Raw genomic sequence first — 19,727 nt, 5'->3', positions numbered from 1 at the left:
GATAAATTGTAAAATGAAAATGTACATTTTCAGTTTAGACGAGAATGGAAGGCACGTTATTTCACCGATTTAGGCGAAAGAAATTCGTCGACCTGCTTTCCAATTAACCTACGTGCTAAAGACGAAATAGAAGCCACGGTAAGGTAGGAAACGTCCTAGCACCGTGACACGGATAGTCGAGGGGAATTAATCTTATTGCTCGTCACGCCGGGAACAGTGCAGAAAGGAACATCCTGCAACACCGTCCAACATTCGCGAACGATGCTATGGACAATAAGAAAAACTCATGGCCAGGAAGACTATCATCTTGCTCCCCATTTGAAGTTCTCCCTCCTAAGTCGTTAATACAGCATGTGGATGGACCGCGTTGCACCTGTAAGTAAACGAATGAACAAAGGCAGGCGATGAAACCTAACCTCTACGAGCTCTGAGTTCACTACTGACGGAATTCTAGTTGGAGAAGGACTCTGAATTTCTTGCTGATGTTGTTATCAGTTGGAAAGGACTTTGAATTCTTCGATGTTAGCGATTTAGATATTGAGGAACTTTTAGGAGACTTTTATTGGTAGCACTCTAACTAGCGAAGGACTCTGAGTCCTTTGCTGATGGTTACCGATGGTACTTTGGATCCCGAGGACACTGGATATTGCTCTGACAATGTTCTAGTTAGGAAAAGATTCCAAATGCTATACTAACGTTATTTTAAATAAAAGAGGAGTTTGAATTTTGTATTGGAAGCACTCTAACTTGCGAAGGACTCTGAATCCTTTGCTGATGGTTACCGATGGTACTTTGGATCCCGAGGACTCTGGATATTGCTCTGACAATGTTCTAGTTAGGAAAAAATTCCAAGTGCTATACTAACGTTATTTTAAATAAAAGAGGAGTTTGAATTTTGTATTGGTAGCACACTAATTATCAAGGGACTCTGAGCTTTATGCTAACAGTATTCCAATCAATAAAGTATTGTGAGAATTTTATTAGTGGGACTCTAGCTCACAAGGACTCTATATCATCCTCTAACAATGTTCCAGTCAGGAAAAGATTTCAAGTGCTATACTAACGTTATTTTAAATAAAAGAAGAGTTTAAATTTTGTATTGGTAGCACACTAGTTACCAAAGGACTCAGAGTTCTGTGCTGGTAGTACTCTAATCAATAGAGGATACTGAGACTTTCGCTGATGATACCCTAGTTCCAAGGATTTTGAATTTTCTTCAGACACTGTGTCAGTCAGAAAAAGATTCTAAGTGCTATACTAAGGTTATTTTATTGTAAATAGAAAAGTACTTTCAATCCGGCGTTAGTAGCAAACTAATTGTCAGGGGACTCCGAGTTCTGTACTGACAGTGTTCTAACTGATAAAGGATTTAGAAATGTTTATTGGTGGTACTCTAGCTCACAAGTACTCCAAATCTTCCTCACACAATATTCCAGTTGCTATACTAACGTTATTTTACTATAAATAGAAAAGGATTCTGAATCCTGAGTTAGTAGCTCACTAATTACCAAGGGACTCTGAGCTCTGTGCTGGAAGTATTCTGATCAATGAAGTATTGTGAGAATTTTACTGATGGTACTCTTGCTCCCAAGGACTCTGAATCTTTTTCTCTGACAATATTCTAGTCAGGAAACGATTGCAAGTTTCAATCCTGCGTTGGTAGTACACTAATTACCAACGGACTCAGAGTTCTGCGCTGATAGTACACTAACCAATAGAGGCTACTGAGATCTTCACCGATGGTACTCTAGTTCCGAGGACTCCAAATCTTTCACTGACAATATTCCAGTTAGGAAAAGATTCCAAATGCTATACTAACGTTATTTCAAATAGGAAAGAACTTTGAATCCCTTGTTCATAGGACTCTAATTACAAAAGGGCTCTGGGACCTTCATTCATACTACCTTAGTCACTAAAAGATTCCAAATTTGCTACTATTAGTTCTCTACTAACTATCAATTTCGTTTCTTTACAACTACTAACAACAAGTTTCACTCTACCCATATGTTTACACTCTTCAGAAGATTCAGAGTCTGTCACAGAGTATATTCTAACCAACGAAGCACTCCAATTTCGCTACCGATAGCACTCTACCGAAGTATCATTGTTTACCCCATAATCCAAGGCATACCTAAACGAATCCTAGATGCAATTTCCTCCCACAAAGTCTAAATCTCTCCTTTCCCTCATAATTCCTGACACAAATGCCCGAAGGAGACTCGAGATCCATCAGAAACCATAGACCTCTCTAGGTACTCACCATGAAGGGTGGACGTGTTCTGTAAAGAGCTGGACAGCGAGACCTCGGTCCCGGGATGTTCGTCTATCACCGTCTCGGTGATATTGTTTTCCGCCTCGGAATGCGCGCGACGGTGCTCGCGTGTCATCCCGTCGTTCTTCCGCCTCTTCTCCGTCCCGACGCAGCAACGCTGCTCCCTCTGCAACGTCATCTCGTGCGAGTAAACGGATTCTCCGTTGGTGAACGAGTTGAAGCGTTGCCTCCTCCTGGAGGTGGCTTGGTGCAGCCGTCTGCCGACCACATTCGAGACGTCGTGGCTTCCACGGGAGACGTCGTTGGCCCTCTCGCGACGCTGCAGGGACTTCAGAGAGTCCTCATAGCCGCTGTGAAGAGGAACAGGGAATTGCCAGTGGGGAGAATAAAACGTACCCTTGTCTTCGTTCTATACTTTCTCCTTTCCTTCGCTTTCATCGATCGATCGTCAAGCATGGGGTTTAAGCTTTTGAGAGCAGGCAGTGGAAAGCTGATATTTACTGTAGCTAGCTGTGCATTAGTTTCACGTTGGCTCGCAGAACGTTGCAGTATTCTGCTGGTTTCCCCCGATATCGAGCCACTTTCTCTTAATTTCACGTAGACAGGTCAGTAAAGAGAAACGAATGCACGTGGTCGATGCATTGATAAGACATTATGGCGCTGAGGATTTATTTTGCACTGTCACGTGAGTCTCTCAGGAGTGCCTGTTCGCTTTTACTGACTCGTCTGTGCATGTGAATCAAATGTGTGAGTGATTTCAGTTACTTTAAGATATTATATACAGCATGATTCGGAAACACGTGTTATTATTATTTAAAACCCTTCATTGCTTAGAACACTTCTCTACGTTGGTATAATTGTACGAGTTTTGGTGCGTGGATTCAGCTATCGAAGCATTGAGATGTACTCTCCGTTGCATGAAAGAAGTCACCTGAGGAACTCGTTGGACCGAATCCCCACCAGCCCAAACATTCTAACATCATGGCAGAAGTAGAGTAAAACGTTTCCTTTATTGGTAGAACTGATCCCTTGCTATTAGCTCGGTTATAGAACACTATGTGACAAAGAAAGCGAACGAAGCAACGAGACAGAGTGAGACAGACGCGAAAAATAGATGCAAGAGCGTAGACTCGTCCCGAAGCGTAGTAGCGCTTGCAATTCATTGTAAGTTAACTCTGAGATAACATTTCTTTCGCGGATATCTTACGCCTATGTTAACGTACCACGTTACCGAACTTGGAGATAGTAGTTTTGGGAGTGCCATAGAAGAGTGGGTATTACTAACAAGAGTACAGGCAGAGCAAGTGGAATACCCCTCTTGCCCCGCATCCGAACGAGATGACTTCTTTTCAGCAATGCAGAGTACTTCTGAAACACCTTGTATATAGTCGAGTGTCACGTGATAGGAGAGATTTGGAATCTGGCTTGGAAGTGGCGAGGATTAGACAGTACGTTGCCCAGACCTAGGTTCTCGTCTTATCGTGATGTTTGTACAGAGTGAAACGATGATGCCAGGGATGTGTACGGTTGGATGTCAGGATTTGTGTAAATTAAGGCTCAGAAGTTATACGCGAAGTGAGAGAGAGATCTTGGGACGAGGTTAATTCGTGGATTAGGTATTGCGTGAGGTTAATTATTCGATTTGAACGATTCGTGGCTGATATTAACAGATTGTAATTATTATGATACATTATAGAAAGCTGAATAGACGTGACGTAGATGCTTAGAGATGCAGAGGATTATGGAAAATAATAGGCTGATTTTATTCGCTGTTAGAATTGTGATGATATTAATATTTGTATATGCTGTTAATATTTACATATGTAGAATTTGTAATACTGAAGCATAGTGTGAACGCTTTTACGTATTTTAATTTAAACAGTTTTTAATAACAGGTTAGATGTTTGACTTTTTTGAAGATATTATCAGCGTTGAAGGAATTAGAAAATTTAATTATTTGGTCTCAGATAAATTAATTCGCATTCCCTGTATAATACCTGACAAAATATTTCCATCTATCCAGAAACATAATTACTGGTAGAAAAAAGGACTACGTATTTTCATGAAAATTGAATAACGAATAATTAATATATTACGCGAATTGATGAAGTATTTAATCATTTAATTTCAATTAAATTAATTCACATTCCTTGGAAATTAGTTGACAAGTAGTTTGCATAAATCTAGAAACATAATTTCTTGTAAAAAAGCTACCTACTTTCATTCGAATTAAATAACAAACAATTCACACATTTCACAAACAGATCATTTTTTAATTACTTAATCTGCATTAAATTAATTCACATTCCCTACAAAATACCCGACAAACCATTCTCATTAATCTAAACATATAATTTCCTTTAAAAGAAGCTACCTATTTTCATAAAAAATTAAATAACAAACAATTCACACATTTCACAAACAGATAATTTTTTAATTATTTAATCTGCATTAAATTAATTCACATTGCCTACAAAATACCTGACAAACCATTTCCATTAATCTAGAAACATTTTGCTTTAAAACAAGCTACCTATTTTCACAAAAAATTAAATAACAAACAATTCACATATTTCACAAACAGATCATTTTTTAATTATTTAATCTCCACTAAATTAATTCACATTATCTACAAAATACCTGACAAACCATTTCCCTAAATCCGAAAACGTAATTTCCTTTAAAAGAAGCCACCTATTTTCATCAAAAATTAAATAACAAACAATTCACACATCTCACAAACAGATCATTTTTTAATTATTTAATCTGCATTAAATTAATTCACATTCCCTACAAAATACCCGACAAACCATTCTCATTAATCTAAAAATATAATTTCCTTTAAAAGAAGCTACCTATTTTCATAAAAAATTAAATAACAAACAATTCACACATTTCACAAACAGATCATTTTTTAATTATTTAATCTACATTAAATTAATTCACATTGCCTACAAAATACCTGACAAACCATTTCCATTAATCTAAAAACGTAATTCCCTTTAAAAGAAGCTACCTATCTTCTTCAAAAATTAAATACCAAACAATTCACAAATTTCACAAAGAGATAATCCATTTAATATTTTAATCTGCATTAAATTAATTCTCATTCCTGCAAAATACCTGACAAAGCATTTCCATCGATCCGAAAGCAAACAATCCCTCAAAGAACTTCGTAAAGTACAGAAATTTCGAGTGACTGACATTACAGAATAGCCAAAACGCGGAGACCTGACCGGAAGAAACAACTTGCCAAGCATCTCCAGCAACCCTCTCCGTCACCGGCATCCTCGTTAGGCATTCCGCGGAGCACCCTTGCGGACAGCACCCATGATCCCCGCCCAATACTTATCCCAAATAGTCGGGTATCAGCGTGGAACGGCCGAACAGATCGATCGCTCCGAACTCTCTTTTCAATTTAGATAGCACGAATAGCTCCGTAAGTAATTCGACTTACTTGCTGCTCTCGCCGCTGGAGGGGCTGGACGAGTGATTGCAGTGGCAGGAGGCGCGCGCCACGATCCCAGAATCCTGACCGCTGGAATGCAAGGACGTCGCGGATGCCTCGAGGCCTTTCGGGGTCCCTGTCGTCCTCCCGGCGTGCTTACTATAACCGCCCATCCTGCAAACCACCCCCTGCCTCTCTAGCATCGACATCGCGAAAGATATGGGAATTCCCTGATACAGTATTCGCTATATTGCCAGCCGACCTTGGCTAACAGGCTGGAATGCTTTCATAATAAATGCATGCCTTTTCCCGTCGCGGTTTTATTTAATTCCACGGCTGCCACGGCCGCGTTGTTTGCGCTCGCTGAAATTTCTCAGCCACGCGGAATCGCTTCGTGACGCGAGGTCAAGGGTCAGGCGTGTGGTCCGCGTTGTCGTTAATGGATCGAAAAAGGTATGCTAGGGTATAGGGTTTGGTTTATCGTTTGGGGTCACTGGTACTTGTCATTGGGTAGCTTGGTAGATGTCAATGATGGAGTCGGTTGTGGCGCTGATTGCAGCATGAGGGAGATCGCGTGTGATGATAGAGGTATGTTGAGGTTAGGTTCGATTGCTGGGTATTGAATTTCCAGATTGATTTATGGAATGAATTTTGGCAATATTTCCAAGTTTGTTCCTGTCGTTGAAGTTATTATAATGGTGATTTTCGATAATTATTGGAGGATTAATGATTGATTGTAAAGGTATGTTGAGGTTAGGTTTGGCGGGTGAGTATTGAAATTCGAGGTTGTTTGGTGGAATGAATTTTGGCAATATTTCGAAGTTTGTTCTTGTTTTTGAAGTTTTTATAATGGTGATATTCTTTAATTATTTAAGGACATGGAGGATGAGAAAGATTATGTATGATTGTAGACGTATGTTCAGGTTAGGTTCGATTTCTGGGTACTGAATTTCCAGATTGATTTATGGAATGAATTTTGGCAATATTTGGAGGTTTGTTCCTGTTGTTGAAGTTTCGATAATGGTGATTTTCTTTAATTATTGAATGATGTGTGAGATTATGTATGATTGTAGACGTATGTTGAGGTTAGGTTCGATTCCTGGGTACTGAATTTCCAGATTGATTTATGGAATGAATTTTGGCAATATTTGGAAGTTTGTTCCTGTTGTTGAAGTTTCGATAATGGTAATTTTCGTTAATTATTGAAGGATTAATGATTGATTGTAAAGATATGTTGAGGTTAGGTTTGGTGGGTGAGTATTGAAATTCGAGGTTCTTTGGTGGAATGAATTTTGGCAATATTTCGAAGTTTGTTCTTGTTTTTGAAGTTTTTATAATGGTGATATTCTTTAATTATTTAAGCACATGGAGGATGAGAAAGATTATGTGTGATGATAGAGGAATATTGAGGTTAGGTATGGTTGGTCGTTATTGAATTCTTTAGATTATGATGTAAAATGATCGGGAATATTTTGGAACCCACTGCTGTTATTAAAATTTTGATAGTGATGAAATTAATTAATGAAAGAGACTGTTACTTAGAAGTTGAAAGGATCAAATCCATTTCCTAAAGATTAGTTTTTGACAAAATTAGTCTAATTGGATTCTGTGTATGGTTTATGTCCATATGCAGTGAAATTGAAATTATGTTAAAAAATTTGTTTCATATAAATGTTACATATTATGGGAGAATGATTGTAATTTTGGAAAATACGTTTTAACGTTGAAGTCTGTTTTTAGAATAACCTACGTTTGGGATTATAGATTTTACCTTTTATACAAAATATTATATTGAGCTTAATATCGTTATCAATTGACTACTAGATATATGGCAGCGATTATAATATCTATAATGCTCTAATTGCAAACATTGTGTATTTAACCATTTGAGCGCCATATTTATGACATGCAATAAAATACGAAAAAAATATAAATGGAATGTAAAGAATTAAATGAATTTAATTATGATGACTACGACATCCTCTGTCACGTGGTATCAATGAGTAAAAATTATGTATAAGCTTGTATTTATAGGCACCCTGTAGTTAGCAGAGCAGGTCTGACTATAAACGGACAATACTACTTACTGCGACTCTACTGTCGCGTGAAGCCAATATCGCAACTACTTTTCGAAACAATAAAATGATTTTCTGTGCCAAATTTCACATTTATTCTTTCCAACGTCGCTTTTATTGCTCTTATTTCGAATTTGATACCTACTTTAAAGATTAAAGAGACACACAGCACATGAAAATTGCTGGAATTCTATTTCTCCTTTTACCCAAAATTCTGGAAACAATTTTTTAAATAAGCCTTGCAAAATTTCGTATAATTTGTATTTAATTCCGAAAACTAAACAAGCATAAATTTTTCACTGTGAATATTTTATTCGTATTAATTAATAGAAGAATTACTAAAAACACTGTCCTCTGTAAAATTGTATTTTTCATGGGTTTTGAGTAACTTTATATACAAGCTGTATTTGATTGCCATTCAAAAAATTATCGAACAATTCAAATAAAAAAATTACAAAAATAATGACAAATTTTCAATATCCTGCCATATTTAACTCATCCCCAAAATTAAATTTACTTCCATCACTATCACTATCATTCACGAGCAGTGATTTTTATCTCGCGTGTAGCAAAAATTTCTAAATACAGTATCAGGATTTTCAAAATATATAATATTTAACTATTTAATAGAATTGACTAGAAATTTTCCTTCTCTTAGTCCATTAAATAAAAAGATAAAGAAAGAATAAATGATTACCACTGTCACTCTCTAATTTTTCATTTCATAAATCCAAAAATATATTCACCCCATTTTTATAAAAATATATAAAACATATTTTCCTTTAAGCACAACAAATAAATTAACACCATGAGAATTTTTAAAAGGTGCAACAAATAATTGCTTAATCAAATGTCACCCTCTCCTCACTTTCAGACTAACACTAAAACAGATACACAGAGGGTGAATAGTTATTACCATCGTTCCCCTATCTCCCCATAAATCGATCGAAATTACTGCCCCCCTCGTCACATCCAAACGCCATAATTCATTCCTCACAGTGAGTCACAGAATTCCAATTAGCTGACACGTACCGTCAGCACAGGATTGAAAATCACTGCTGGAGACGGTCTCACAGCTGTTTTTCTCCCCATCCAGCCGAATCGTATACCAGCCTATACCACGCAACAAGGATGCATTAGCATAAATTCGAAATTAAAAGCTCGCCGGCGTGAAACGTGGCGCTGCGTTGGCAGCATTGACACAGAACCGCAAGGTCTAGACAGGTCGTCCAGAAACGCGGGGCGATTCTGCTCGGCCGCGCTCAAATGATTTAATACGCTTGACAATGAAGCATCGCGGGACACACCCCCTCTGCCCCGGCTCTCGCTACTAGAAACAGTAACGTCAATTAATGGACTTACGCGTGGAAGCGGGCACAGTTGGCTCCGTGCTCGCAGATGCTCTGTCGCCTCGGCATGTCGGTGCAGAACGGCTCGGGGTCGTAGTGAAGGCCGTCGACGAAGGTCGGGAACAGCGACGGCTTCTGCAGCGTCGCGGCTGGATCTGCCAGAGCGAATCCAATCGGGCTGGTGGTCGAGAACATCGCTTTCTCCCGACGTCTGCGACTAAACGGTGAAATTCGGGTAACTACGTTTTAGAATAGCACTGGGAGTTAGTTCGGATGGTACACGATGGGGGAATGCTGGCTGGTGAATCGATGGACGCTTTTTGTTGGCGATTTGCTTCGAGAATTTTGTTTTCTCGTTGAGAGAGAAAGAGAGAGGGGGAGGAGAGACTTGTTTGGTCTGGTTTGGATAGGGGCAGACAATTATTTATTTATTTACTTATTTATTCATTTATTTATTTATTTATCTATCTATTTATCTACCTATTTATTTATTTACTTGCTTATTTATCTATTTAATTACTATTTTATTTGTTTATTTATTTACTCATTTGTTTGTTTGTTTGTTTGTTTATTTATACGGGATTTACCCATTAGAAAAATTACTAGAAGATTATTACAATGAAGTATAGAAGTTAATGGTAACAAAGAAAGATACAAATAAAAATAAAAATATACAAATATGCAAACAGACGAGATGTATATAGGTATAAGAAAAAGAACATTTTTTACAGAGAGGTGCAAGAATTTTTTACACAGGTAGTAGCTGTTTTATAGAGTGAAGAGATTGGCTAAATAGATCTAGGGTAGGGTAAGGGTTGTTAGCAATAATAATCATTCTATTAATACCTGAGTGGTATGCAAAAGTAAGTTATGTTCTTTTCTTCCCTACTTCTCATATTTTGGGGGAGGGAGGGGATGGGTTTGGTTAAGTTTTTTGAAATTATGATAAGGGAATTAATTATTTTTATTTCTATCGTCTGCTTTGGTTTGAAATTTCGATTAAGATAGACTATTATATTTTTTCTTTCTTTTTCTTTGGTGAAGTTTGCTTATTATTTCTTTGAGATCAGAAGAGGGAGGATGAAAGAATTGGTTCAGTTAAACGAATTTTGGTTTGAGTTGAATTCAAGAATTCGATTGGAGCAAACGATTATGTTCTTTCCTCCTTTCTTTCTCTTTCTTTCTGAGGTTTGATCAAGTTATTTGAGGAGAGTAGAAAAGGAATGGATGGATTGGTTCAGTTAAAGTAATTAATTACTTTTGTTCCTTTGGTTTGCTTTGGTTTCAGGCTTAGATTGGAGTACACTTTAATATTTCTTTCTTTTCTTTTGTGAGATTTGGTTAAGTTTTTTGAGGTCAGAAGATGAAGAATGGAAAGATTGGTTCAATTAAAGGAGCTAATTATTTTTATTTCATTGGTATGGTTTTGAGACGAGATTTAAGTATGAAGATACTACAATTATCAGAGATTGGACAATGTATGAAATTTAAAATTAGGTGTTCCATACCGTTTATTCCTACGAACACACGTAACACAGAGGGCAGTGACAAGGGCACCCACGAATATGACACAGCCGAGCACCACCACACCTACTTCCAGAGTGGATAGCAGGTAACGTTGATTACCCCGACGAGGAGAGCTTCCGGCAATGTCTAGGACATCGTACTCGTCCAACTCACGCTTGATCTCCGTTTTCTTCGCATTGAACACGCTGAAAGAACATGTTTCATTATCGTTTGCAATTAATTAATAACGAAACCAATACTCCAATTTCCATGAAATAATAATTCCCAAAATTTCCATAATAATAATTTGAACAACTTCCATTATTATTTTCAAATTATTATCGTATTACTGCAATGACTTAATCATCAGAGTTAGCAAATAAAATAGTTTGTCGATGATTGGAATGATTGACTTACCTGTGCAGCGTATCCATGTCTATCATAACATTCAAGTGAGGGTCGATGGCATAAAGGTAAACATCAGTACTATAAATAAAAGACATAGAGTAACATACTGAATGAATTTTATGGCAATTGAATAATAAAATTGTATAGTGTCTCAAGCACTTACGACATGGTGTCAATGAGATTTTTCTCAATGTGTGGTTCCAGCTTCCACACTCGAACATCAAACCCAGTTACGTTGTGTAGTACCCTAAATTCAAGACACTTGTCACCTCTCAATAATTATTTACAGAAATGAATTTCGTCCACAATCTACTCATTTCTGTACACTTTTCCCATTACGATTTAAACAAATTTAATTCTCAATCACTGAAGCATCGGTCATTTGACATTTACTTTCATTAGGATTTTTAATTAATTTTTTTTCCTTTTTCGGAATAAATAATTTTTTAATTAGGATTATCCCTTGAAATATTAGGTTGTCCCATAAGTTCTTTCCGCGTCACGCTATGTATGTCCTCGAGCCGGCTATGTTTGTAAACATGCAGGATTATCAATTCTCCGTTTATGGCATCGTTCCATGGCATCATACCATAATATACATAATTATACCATATAGGCATAAATTAACATTAAACAGCAAATATCGTCTATTGATTTCGCATTAAAAAGAAAAGGAAGAAACTTTTGGGACACCCTAATATTAATTTTGAACAATGTCCAAAGTAACTGAACAACAAAGCAACAACTCGCGTACAACCAGCACCCCATACTCACGCAGTGATGTTCTCCAGTTGAGGCTCAATGTCCATAGGTCTCCTACCGACCACCATCAGGACCTGTCTCTGATCATCCAGCACGTAGACCTTGAAGCAAACGAGACAATCGGATAACCACGAGACCCTGACCACCTTGTCTGCAGTCTGAGACCCAGGATTCGTCGCTTCCCCGCGGGGAAATTAGCTTTTGCTGTTCCTCGAACTCTCAACAATAGGTAATTAACCCCTTGGCCTACGCGCTATCTCCTGATTGCGCGGGTCACAGTAAACAAGAAGGTTGCGCACCGAGCCATTCAACTGTTCAACCGTGTGCTCAAACTTGCGCGAAATATACTACATACTTCTTATGACATGTATATTTCGGCGCAACAAAGTACCACGATTTCGATTCCTGCGTACTGTTAATGGCGCCAATTTCTCACCACGAGCCAGACTCGTGGTGTTCGTTCATGGCACAAATTCCTTACCACGAGCTAGACTCGTGGTTTTCGCTTAAGGCACAAATTACTTACCACGAGTTAGACTCGTGGTTTTCGCTTAAGGCACAAATTACTTACCACGAGTTAGACTCGTGGTTTTCGCTTATGGCACAAATTACATACCACGAGTTAGACTCGTGGTTTTCGCTTATGGCACAAATTACTTACCACGAGTTAGACTCGTGGTTTTCGCTTATGGCACAAATTACTTACCACGAGTTAGACTCGTGGTGGTAGACCAAAGGGTTAAGATCGTCGGTAGGAAGACGACGTGCGCGGAGAGACTGGGCGATAGGACAAAGGGAAAGACAGAGCATGAAAACTTACAAAGACGTTGGCGATACTGCTGCGACCGTCCTCGGCGCCCTTTCTGTCGGTGGCCTTGACGTCGAAGCCGAAAACGCGTCCAGCATCACGGCCAAAACATGCCACGGATCGTACTTGACCGCTCAGTGGGTCAATGGCGAATCGCGGAGCGTCCTCCTGACCGAGGATCTGATACCGGATCTCGGCGTTTGCTCCCTCGTCCGGGTCTTCTGCCTGGCAGAGTGATTAATCGGTTTATTCCACGCTTGCTTCTGCGGTTCCACGGAAAAACGCGACAGGTAGCCTTCTCAGAAAATTTCGGTTTACTTATTCATTGGATTTTATTTGGTTTATTTTGTACTTCGAAATTTGATAGTCGATGGGATTTATTTTATTCTAATAATCTGAACAATTGTGATACTCTGGTTCCGAGAAGACGAATTTTGGTTAATGTGACAATCGACGTGCTATAAAAGTATATTTTCAATATTTTTAGTATATTGATTGTGATATCTATAGTAACTATATATGTATATTAGGTAAGTATTCTGCGGTTACACGAGAAAATGTGTCAAGTCGAGATTTCAGAAAATTTTATTTTACTTATTAATTGCATTTAATTTAATTTAATTTGTACTTCGAAATTTGTTAGTCGATGGTATTTATTTTGTTCTAATAATCTAAACAATTGTGATATTCTAGTCACGAGAAGACGAATTTTGGTCAACGTGGCAGTCAACATGGTATGAAAGTATTGTATATTTTGAGTATTTTCAATACACTGCTTGTAATATTTGTAGTAAATATATGCATTATTGTAACTATATTTATTATTTAAGTAATTATACTTGTATATTATTTAGGTATTCTGCGGTTACACGAAAAAATGTAGCAACTCGTGATCTCAGAAAATTTTAGTTTACTTATTAATTGGATTTTATGTAATTATGTAATTCCCTATGTGCGTCGAAATTTGTTAGTCGATGGTATTTATGTTATTCTATATAATAATCTGAACAATTACGACACTTTGTTCCCGAGAAAAAGAATTTTAGTTAATGTGACAGTCGACGTGTTATGCAAATATATATTGAGTATTTCTAGTATATTGATTATGATATCTATAGTAACTATATATGTATATTAAATATTTAAGTATTCTGTGGTTGCACGAGAAAATGTGGCGAGTCGCGATTTCAGAAAATTTTAGTTTAATTATTAATTGGATTTTATATACTTTCATATGTGTTTCAAAATTTGTTAGTCGGTGGTATTTATTTTATTTTAATAATCTGAAAAATTGTAACACTCTGTTATCGAGAATACGAATTTTGATTAATGTGACAGTCGACGTATAATAAAAGTATATTTTGAGTATTTTCAGTACTATAATCACTATAACAGCATAATCCAAAATTCACTGATATAATTCTGTAAATATAATTCTCCATAATAAACTTATACAAAGAATTGAAATTTCAAAAAGAATTTGCAACGCGATATAAAATTTAAGGAAGTACCTTCGAAAGTACTATAATGGATATATCATAGAAAAATGAATAAAAAGTTCTGACAACCTGTAAATTTCCCGTTGTTTCGTGATAATGAATACCAAGTGCTCCTTTATGTTCTTCGATATTTTAAAATGTCTGGAGTCCAGAGACATTTCGAATAAGATTTATTAAAACAATGAGAGAAATATCAAGTCTGACGCAACATAGAAGAACGGGCGATATTAATCGAAATCATTTGAATTTCATATCGTGGTTGCTCTGAAAGTAAAATGTAAATCTATTTGGATCAATGCGCCATTCGTTAAGGCGTCCCTAGATTACTATGAATTGCGCGCCATTTTCAATGGAATTTATGCGAACCTCTGGCTCTTAAGCGAATTTTAATGTTAAAATATTTAAGCTCGGTACGTATGTAACAATTCCGTAATATTCAATTTTCTCTCTACCGACAGCAAAAATTAATTCAAGATACCAGAGAGAAAGGATATTGTAATTTACTACAGAAGAAAATTCTTTTCCGTACACCCTGTTGAGCCCCGAGCATATCAATTTGTTCAATTTGTTTCATCTGCAATAAATTGCAAATTTACATGAAACAACGTTGTTCCTCGGAAGACTTTCAGGTAAGAGTAATTATGCAATCCGATTAAAAAATAAATAACAATTTAACAAAATAGTTGAACTCAAAAGTTCATTATAATTCAATTCTATGTTAAACTTATTAACTTTGTTTTATTATTTACCATTTTATTTATTTATATATTAATACATTGTTTCTCAGTAATTATTATTTAGCAGCTTTGTAATTAATTCTGTTCCATATAAAATACTTGATAAGTTATAAATGTACATGTTAAAGAAAAATTCCTATACTTCATCTAGTAATCCCTAGGATTCGCGAAGACACTATCAGACAACACCTTGATTAACCTTCATATTTTCTACAGATTTATTTATCACTTACACTACATTTATTTATATAAATTAATTCTATGTTAAATTTATTAACTTTGTTTTATTATTTAGCATTTCATTTATTTATATATTATTACATTGTTTTTCAGTAATTAATATTTAGCAGCTTTGCAATTAATTCTGGTCCATATAAAATACTTGATAAGTTATAAATATGCATGTTAGAGAAAAATTCCTATACTTCATCTAGTAATCCCTAGGATTCGCGAAGCACTATCAGACGACACCTTGATTAACCTTTATATCTCCTACAAATTTATTTATCGCTTACACCACATTTATTTATCTAAATTACTCCAAAGAACAAAAATCCTAAACAAATAATAACACCTAGTCACCCCCAAAACCGCAATTTCAAAAATCCCTAGAATCTCTCACTATTTCCCTAAGAGACTAAAAGAGAGATAACCTTGGTAAACAATTAATTGAAAATCCAGCAACTACTCCGAAGCAAACAAAACAGTACTCTACTCCAGCCTGATTCCCTACAGCCACCTCATCAACCTCTTCAACAAATCCACGTGTTCATTCTAGTGACTCAGAGCCAACAAACCAGAGCCAACCCTTTAGCCACCCTTCCCACTCGACTCTCCATCTGATCCTCGATCCTCATCCATCGTGTCTCACAAAGACGTCCCATGATGCACGCGCGGAGCACCTTGAAAACGCGATAGAATTGACCGGGAAGGCCACACGGAGCGGCAGAAGAAGAACAAAAGGGATGAAAGGGTAAGAAAGCCTCGGCTTCCGCAGCATGGACGATAAGTGGAGAAGGTGAAACGCGAGAGAGTGGCCAAGACACAAGGAACGAAATGAATCGAAAGCCAGAGGAGACAACACGCGTGCACACCTACCTCCACTTTGACGACCTCATAGCCGTAATGGGCAGTAGTGGGTATCGCAGCGAGGATGGGCCGACCCTTTGACTTGAATCTGGGCGCATTGTCGTTGACATCCTTCACCTTGACAACGACCCTGGCCTCATTAGGCGCCAGACCATTCAGCCTTTCACCGACAACAGGGTAAATCATCACGGGCATTCTGCGACCAATCCTTTCCCCTTCGACTCTGACCTTGGCCTCGTATCGATCGTTCACCTCTCTGTCCACGTCCGTCATCAGATACAACTCGCCCTTCGTCGGGTCTATCATGAAGGGGTCCGGAGCCTTCGTGCCATCAGCCACGATGCTGTACCTTACATAATCGCTCTGTTGACCATCAGCCAGGTCCAACTGAGCGACCAAGACTGGCACTCGAACGTTCTCCTCGACTTCCACTTCGTAATAGGGGTGTCTGAACGCGGGAGTCTTCTGCACCTCGTTCTTCACCTCGTCATCATCGTCCACGTTCAGCACCGTGACGATCACCACTGCTGTAGATGTCAGACGAACTGGAGAACCCAAGTCGCTAGCTGTGACCAGTAACCGATGACTCCTCCTGGTCTCGTAATCCAGATTACCAGTCGTCTTGATGACACCCTTTAGACTGTCAATATCGAAGTACTGCTTCTGGAGCTCTCCCTGATGACTCATGTCGAAGAGGATCAGTCCATTCCCGTTCCCAACGAAGTCAGTATCATTCGCCTGCACCTTGATCACTTCGGTACCTACTGGGCTGTTCTCGAAGATCGAGGCATGGTACACCGGCACGAGGTCTCCGTTCTTGTCCTTCTCGACTTCGTCGTAGTCATAAAACACAGGTGCATTGTCGTTGACGTCCAACACGTTCACTTCTACCTCCACGGTAGAGTTCAGACGCGGGTTACCATTGTCACGAGCCATCACTACCAGATGATGAGTACCTATGCTCTCCCTATCTAGAACTCCACTGACCCTGATTATCCCTTCGTAAGGAGCAACCTCGAAGGTCCTCGATGCATTTCCAGGATCCTCGAGGTTCTCGTTCCCAGAGACAGACTCGTAGCTCACGTTTGCGTTCACACCGAAGTCAGGGTCGACAGCTCGAACTGTACCCAACGTGTAGCCAGCGTAAGTACCTTCTGGAACGTCGAACGTGTACCAGGACTTGTCGAAGATCGGTGGGTGATCGTTCACGTCTACCACGTGGATTCTGATGGTGATATTGTCTGACAGGCCTCCGGAATCCTTGGCTAGGACGAGCAAGCGAATATTTCTCTCGGCTGGCAGCCCTCTGGCCACAGATATCTCTGCTGACCTTGGGTCCAGGTGGAAGAATCTTCGACTGGTGGTGTCGAATCGTCGGGCCTTAGTGTCGTCGCCGGAAGCAGTCTCGTTCGCTAGACTGTACGTTATCGCAGCGTTCGCTCCCTCGTCCTTGTCCTCGGCGAGCAGACGTATTATCGGCGCGCCGATCGTCACGTTTTCCGGCACGAGAAGAAGAGGCGAACGACGGCTGCTGGGTGGCTGACTTCCGGCAGCTGCTTCGCCCATATCAAGCACCTCGTTCCCTTCGAACGATGCCTCCGTATCGGGCTCGTTCGACACGCGAACGCCCTGATCCGGTAGCACTATCATTCGGATGAAACTGGGAGCGTTGTCGTTCACGTCGGTTACTATTATTCTCAGGCCTGCTTCCGCAGTTAGACCACCTGGAAAAACGTGAATACAAAGAGAATAGAGTTTCGTATTCTTTACAGGTCATTCGATTTTCATGAATTTTAATGATCAGATGGACCATCATGACACCAAGTGCAAGTGTGAACTCTGAGAATACTCATATATTGAATTCTTCGTTTATTTGTGACTGAATATAGGTTTGATATATGAAAAGAAGGATTGGAGAAATTTGAATTAAGTATTAAAATGAAACTTGCTTATTTGCAGGTAGATAAAGAATTTTTGGGAAACTTTGGTACCCAATTGACAGTCTAGAAGAATTAGGGTGTTCATTTAAAATTCTTAAAATACTGTTCTCTTATGTAATACAATATTTAAACTAATGTTTTAACTAATTAAGAGTTACTCTTAAAATAATTGTTTGTTTTGTTTGAATTGGGTGTCTCTAGTTTAGGTAGGTTTGCAATTACCATGTCGATATTTTATATAAAATTGTTATTGAACAATATTGTTATTCCATAGAAATGTTATTAAATGTTGAACACTGATGAAGCCTAAGTTAATTTCATTTATCTATGGCAAGGCAGTTGAATGATGTTAGTTTTTAATGTTTACTACAGATAAGCATTGTCCTGACTCTTTAAGAGCTAATCAATTAGGGTCTGCTATTAAAATGTGACACACTATTGAACACCTTCTGAAACAAATACTGTCGTGTCATTAAAAGTGAAGTTTTCATTTAAAATAAATCACCATGTGGGAATTCTCCTCCATGGTTGATGGTGGCTGTGCTACTGCTATAGGGTAGCACTGGAAGCAGTGAAAAATGGAAGGGGTGCATTTCATCCTGAGCCAGTTAGTGGATTATTTAATATAATTAAGGGTACCTAGCAGACCGGGAATACTATGGGAATGTTTGGAAACTCTATATACAGGACATGGAGGATTTATCAAGAATTTGCGAGAAATCCTCGAACCTCCTTAAATTTGAAATCCATCTAGTGGCGAGGGTGAGAATGATGTCGTCATAATCCTATATATTACTACTGTAATATTACATTCCAAAGAATCATGTTGACTTTGAAACACTACCTCAACAAATTTGTAAATAAGAAAATTGTAGAATTCACAGCTGTCATTTTTCATCATTCATCATCATCATTCATCATTTCATCATTCTAACTCAAACAGCTGTCATAATTCCCTGTAATTCAATATTTTATGTTTGAATTGATAATTTTACAAATTCATTGCAATAGGAACACAATGTCCAACTTGACTATTCTGTCTGAGTACTGATATTATAGCCTCATTTGTGTTCACATTAAAAGTATGTTTAGAAGTTTCATATGTGTCCCTCCAAGGTAACTCAAGTTCTGATTTCAGTTTTCAGAAAGAAAAGAAAACTTACCGCTGTCTTTAGCAACGATCGTGAAACTATAGTTTGCCTTCGCTTCCCTGTCCAGTGTGCGGTCATCGATTCCATCAAAGTACAGTAAACCTGTCGTTGGATGGATTCTAAATAGCTCGCTTCCCTCCCCGTGAATACTGAAGACGAAGTTCTGATGGATGCCCTCGTCTTTGTCACTGGCGGCGATGGGAATCGATAAGTTCACTTTCGTTCCGGCTGGACTGTTCTCCTGGATTTGACCCTCGTACAATGGCATAGTGAATTCTGGTGCTTGGTCATTTTCGTCAAGAACTATCACGCTCACCTGAAATAGATGAGAAGTTTTAGAAATTTTCCAAAGGGGATTTATAAAGGAAAAAATAATAAATTTCTTAAATTTTCTTAATTTCTTAACTTCCCTAATTTTATTAATTTCATTAATATTCTTAACTTTTTTAATTTTCTTAATTTCTTAAAATTGCAAATGAAAAATTGAATATTAACCTTTTGCACTTGAACGATGACTCTCATTCGCCATTTGTTTTAATGCCATAACCTAAATAACGGCTAAGAACCGATAACTATATTAGAAATAACTCTACATGAAATATTGAATAAAATATTCCTATTTATTCGTTTCACACGCAACATATGTTTCCATTTTTCTATTTTAGCATTAAAAGTATCAGAGA

General features: G+C 38.0%; 1 protein-coding gene across 1 annotated transcript in view; it reads right to left on the bottom strand.

The window, feature by feature from the left end:
- Positions 1–341: 341 nt before the first annotated feature.
- The window catches only part of Cad89D (cadherin 89D), an 80,278-nt gene continuing 60,892 nt past the window's right edge, over positions 342–19,727 (bottom strand). The window contains exons 11-21 of the mRNA XM_017897505.1: positions 19,057–19,360; positions 15,963–17,677; positions 12,641–12,853; positions 11,833–11,921; positions 11,222–11,305; positions 11,068–11,136; positions 10,653–10,856; positions 9,158–9,361; positions 5,730–5,894; positions 2,261–2,622; positions 342–373 (exon numbers count right to left, since the gene is read on the bottom strand). Of these exons, the coding sequence (XP_017752994.1) occupies positions 342–373; positions 2,261–2,622; positions 5,730–5,894; positions 9,158–9,361; positions 10,653–10,856; positions 11,068–11,136; positions 11,222–11,305; positions 11,833–11,921; positions 12,641–12,853; positions 15,963–17,677; positions 19,057–19,360 (3,441 nt within the window). The remainder of the gene's footprint in view (positions 374–2,260; positions 2,623–5,729; positions 5,895–9,157; positions 9,362–10,652; positions 10,857–11,067; positions 11,137–11,221; positions 11,306–11,832; positions 11,922–12,640; positions 12,854–15,962; positions 17,678–19,056; positions 19,361–19,727) is intronic.

Source organism: Eufriesea mexicana, unplaced genomic scaffold, assembly GCF_001483705.2.
Source record: "Eufriesea mexicana isolate 0111107269 unplaced genomic scaffold, ASM148370v2 scaffold4744748802, whole genome shotgun sequence".
Lineage (NCBI taxonomy): Eukaryota > Metazoa > Arthropoda > Insecta > Hymenoptera > Apidae > Eufriesea > Eufriesea mexicana.
The sequence above is the reverse complement of the archived record's forward strand: the minus strand, read 5'-3'. Positions and strand labels throughout refer to the sequence as shown.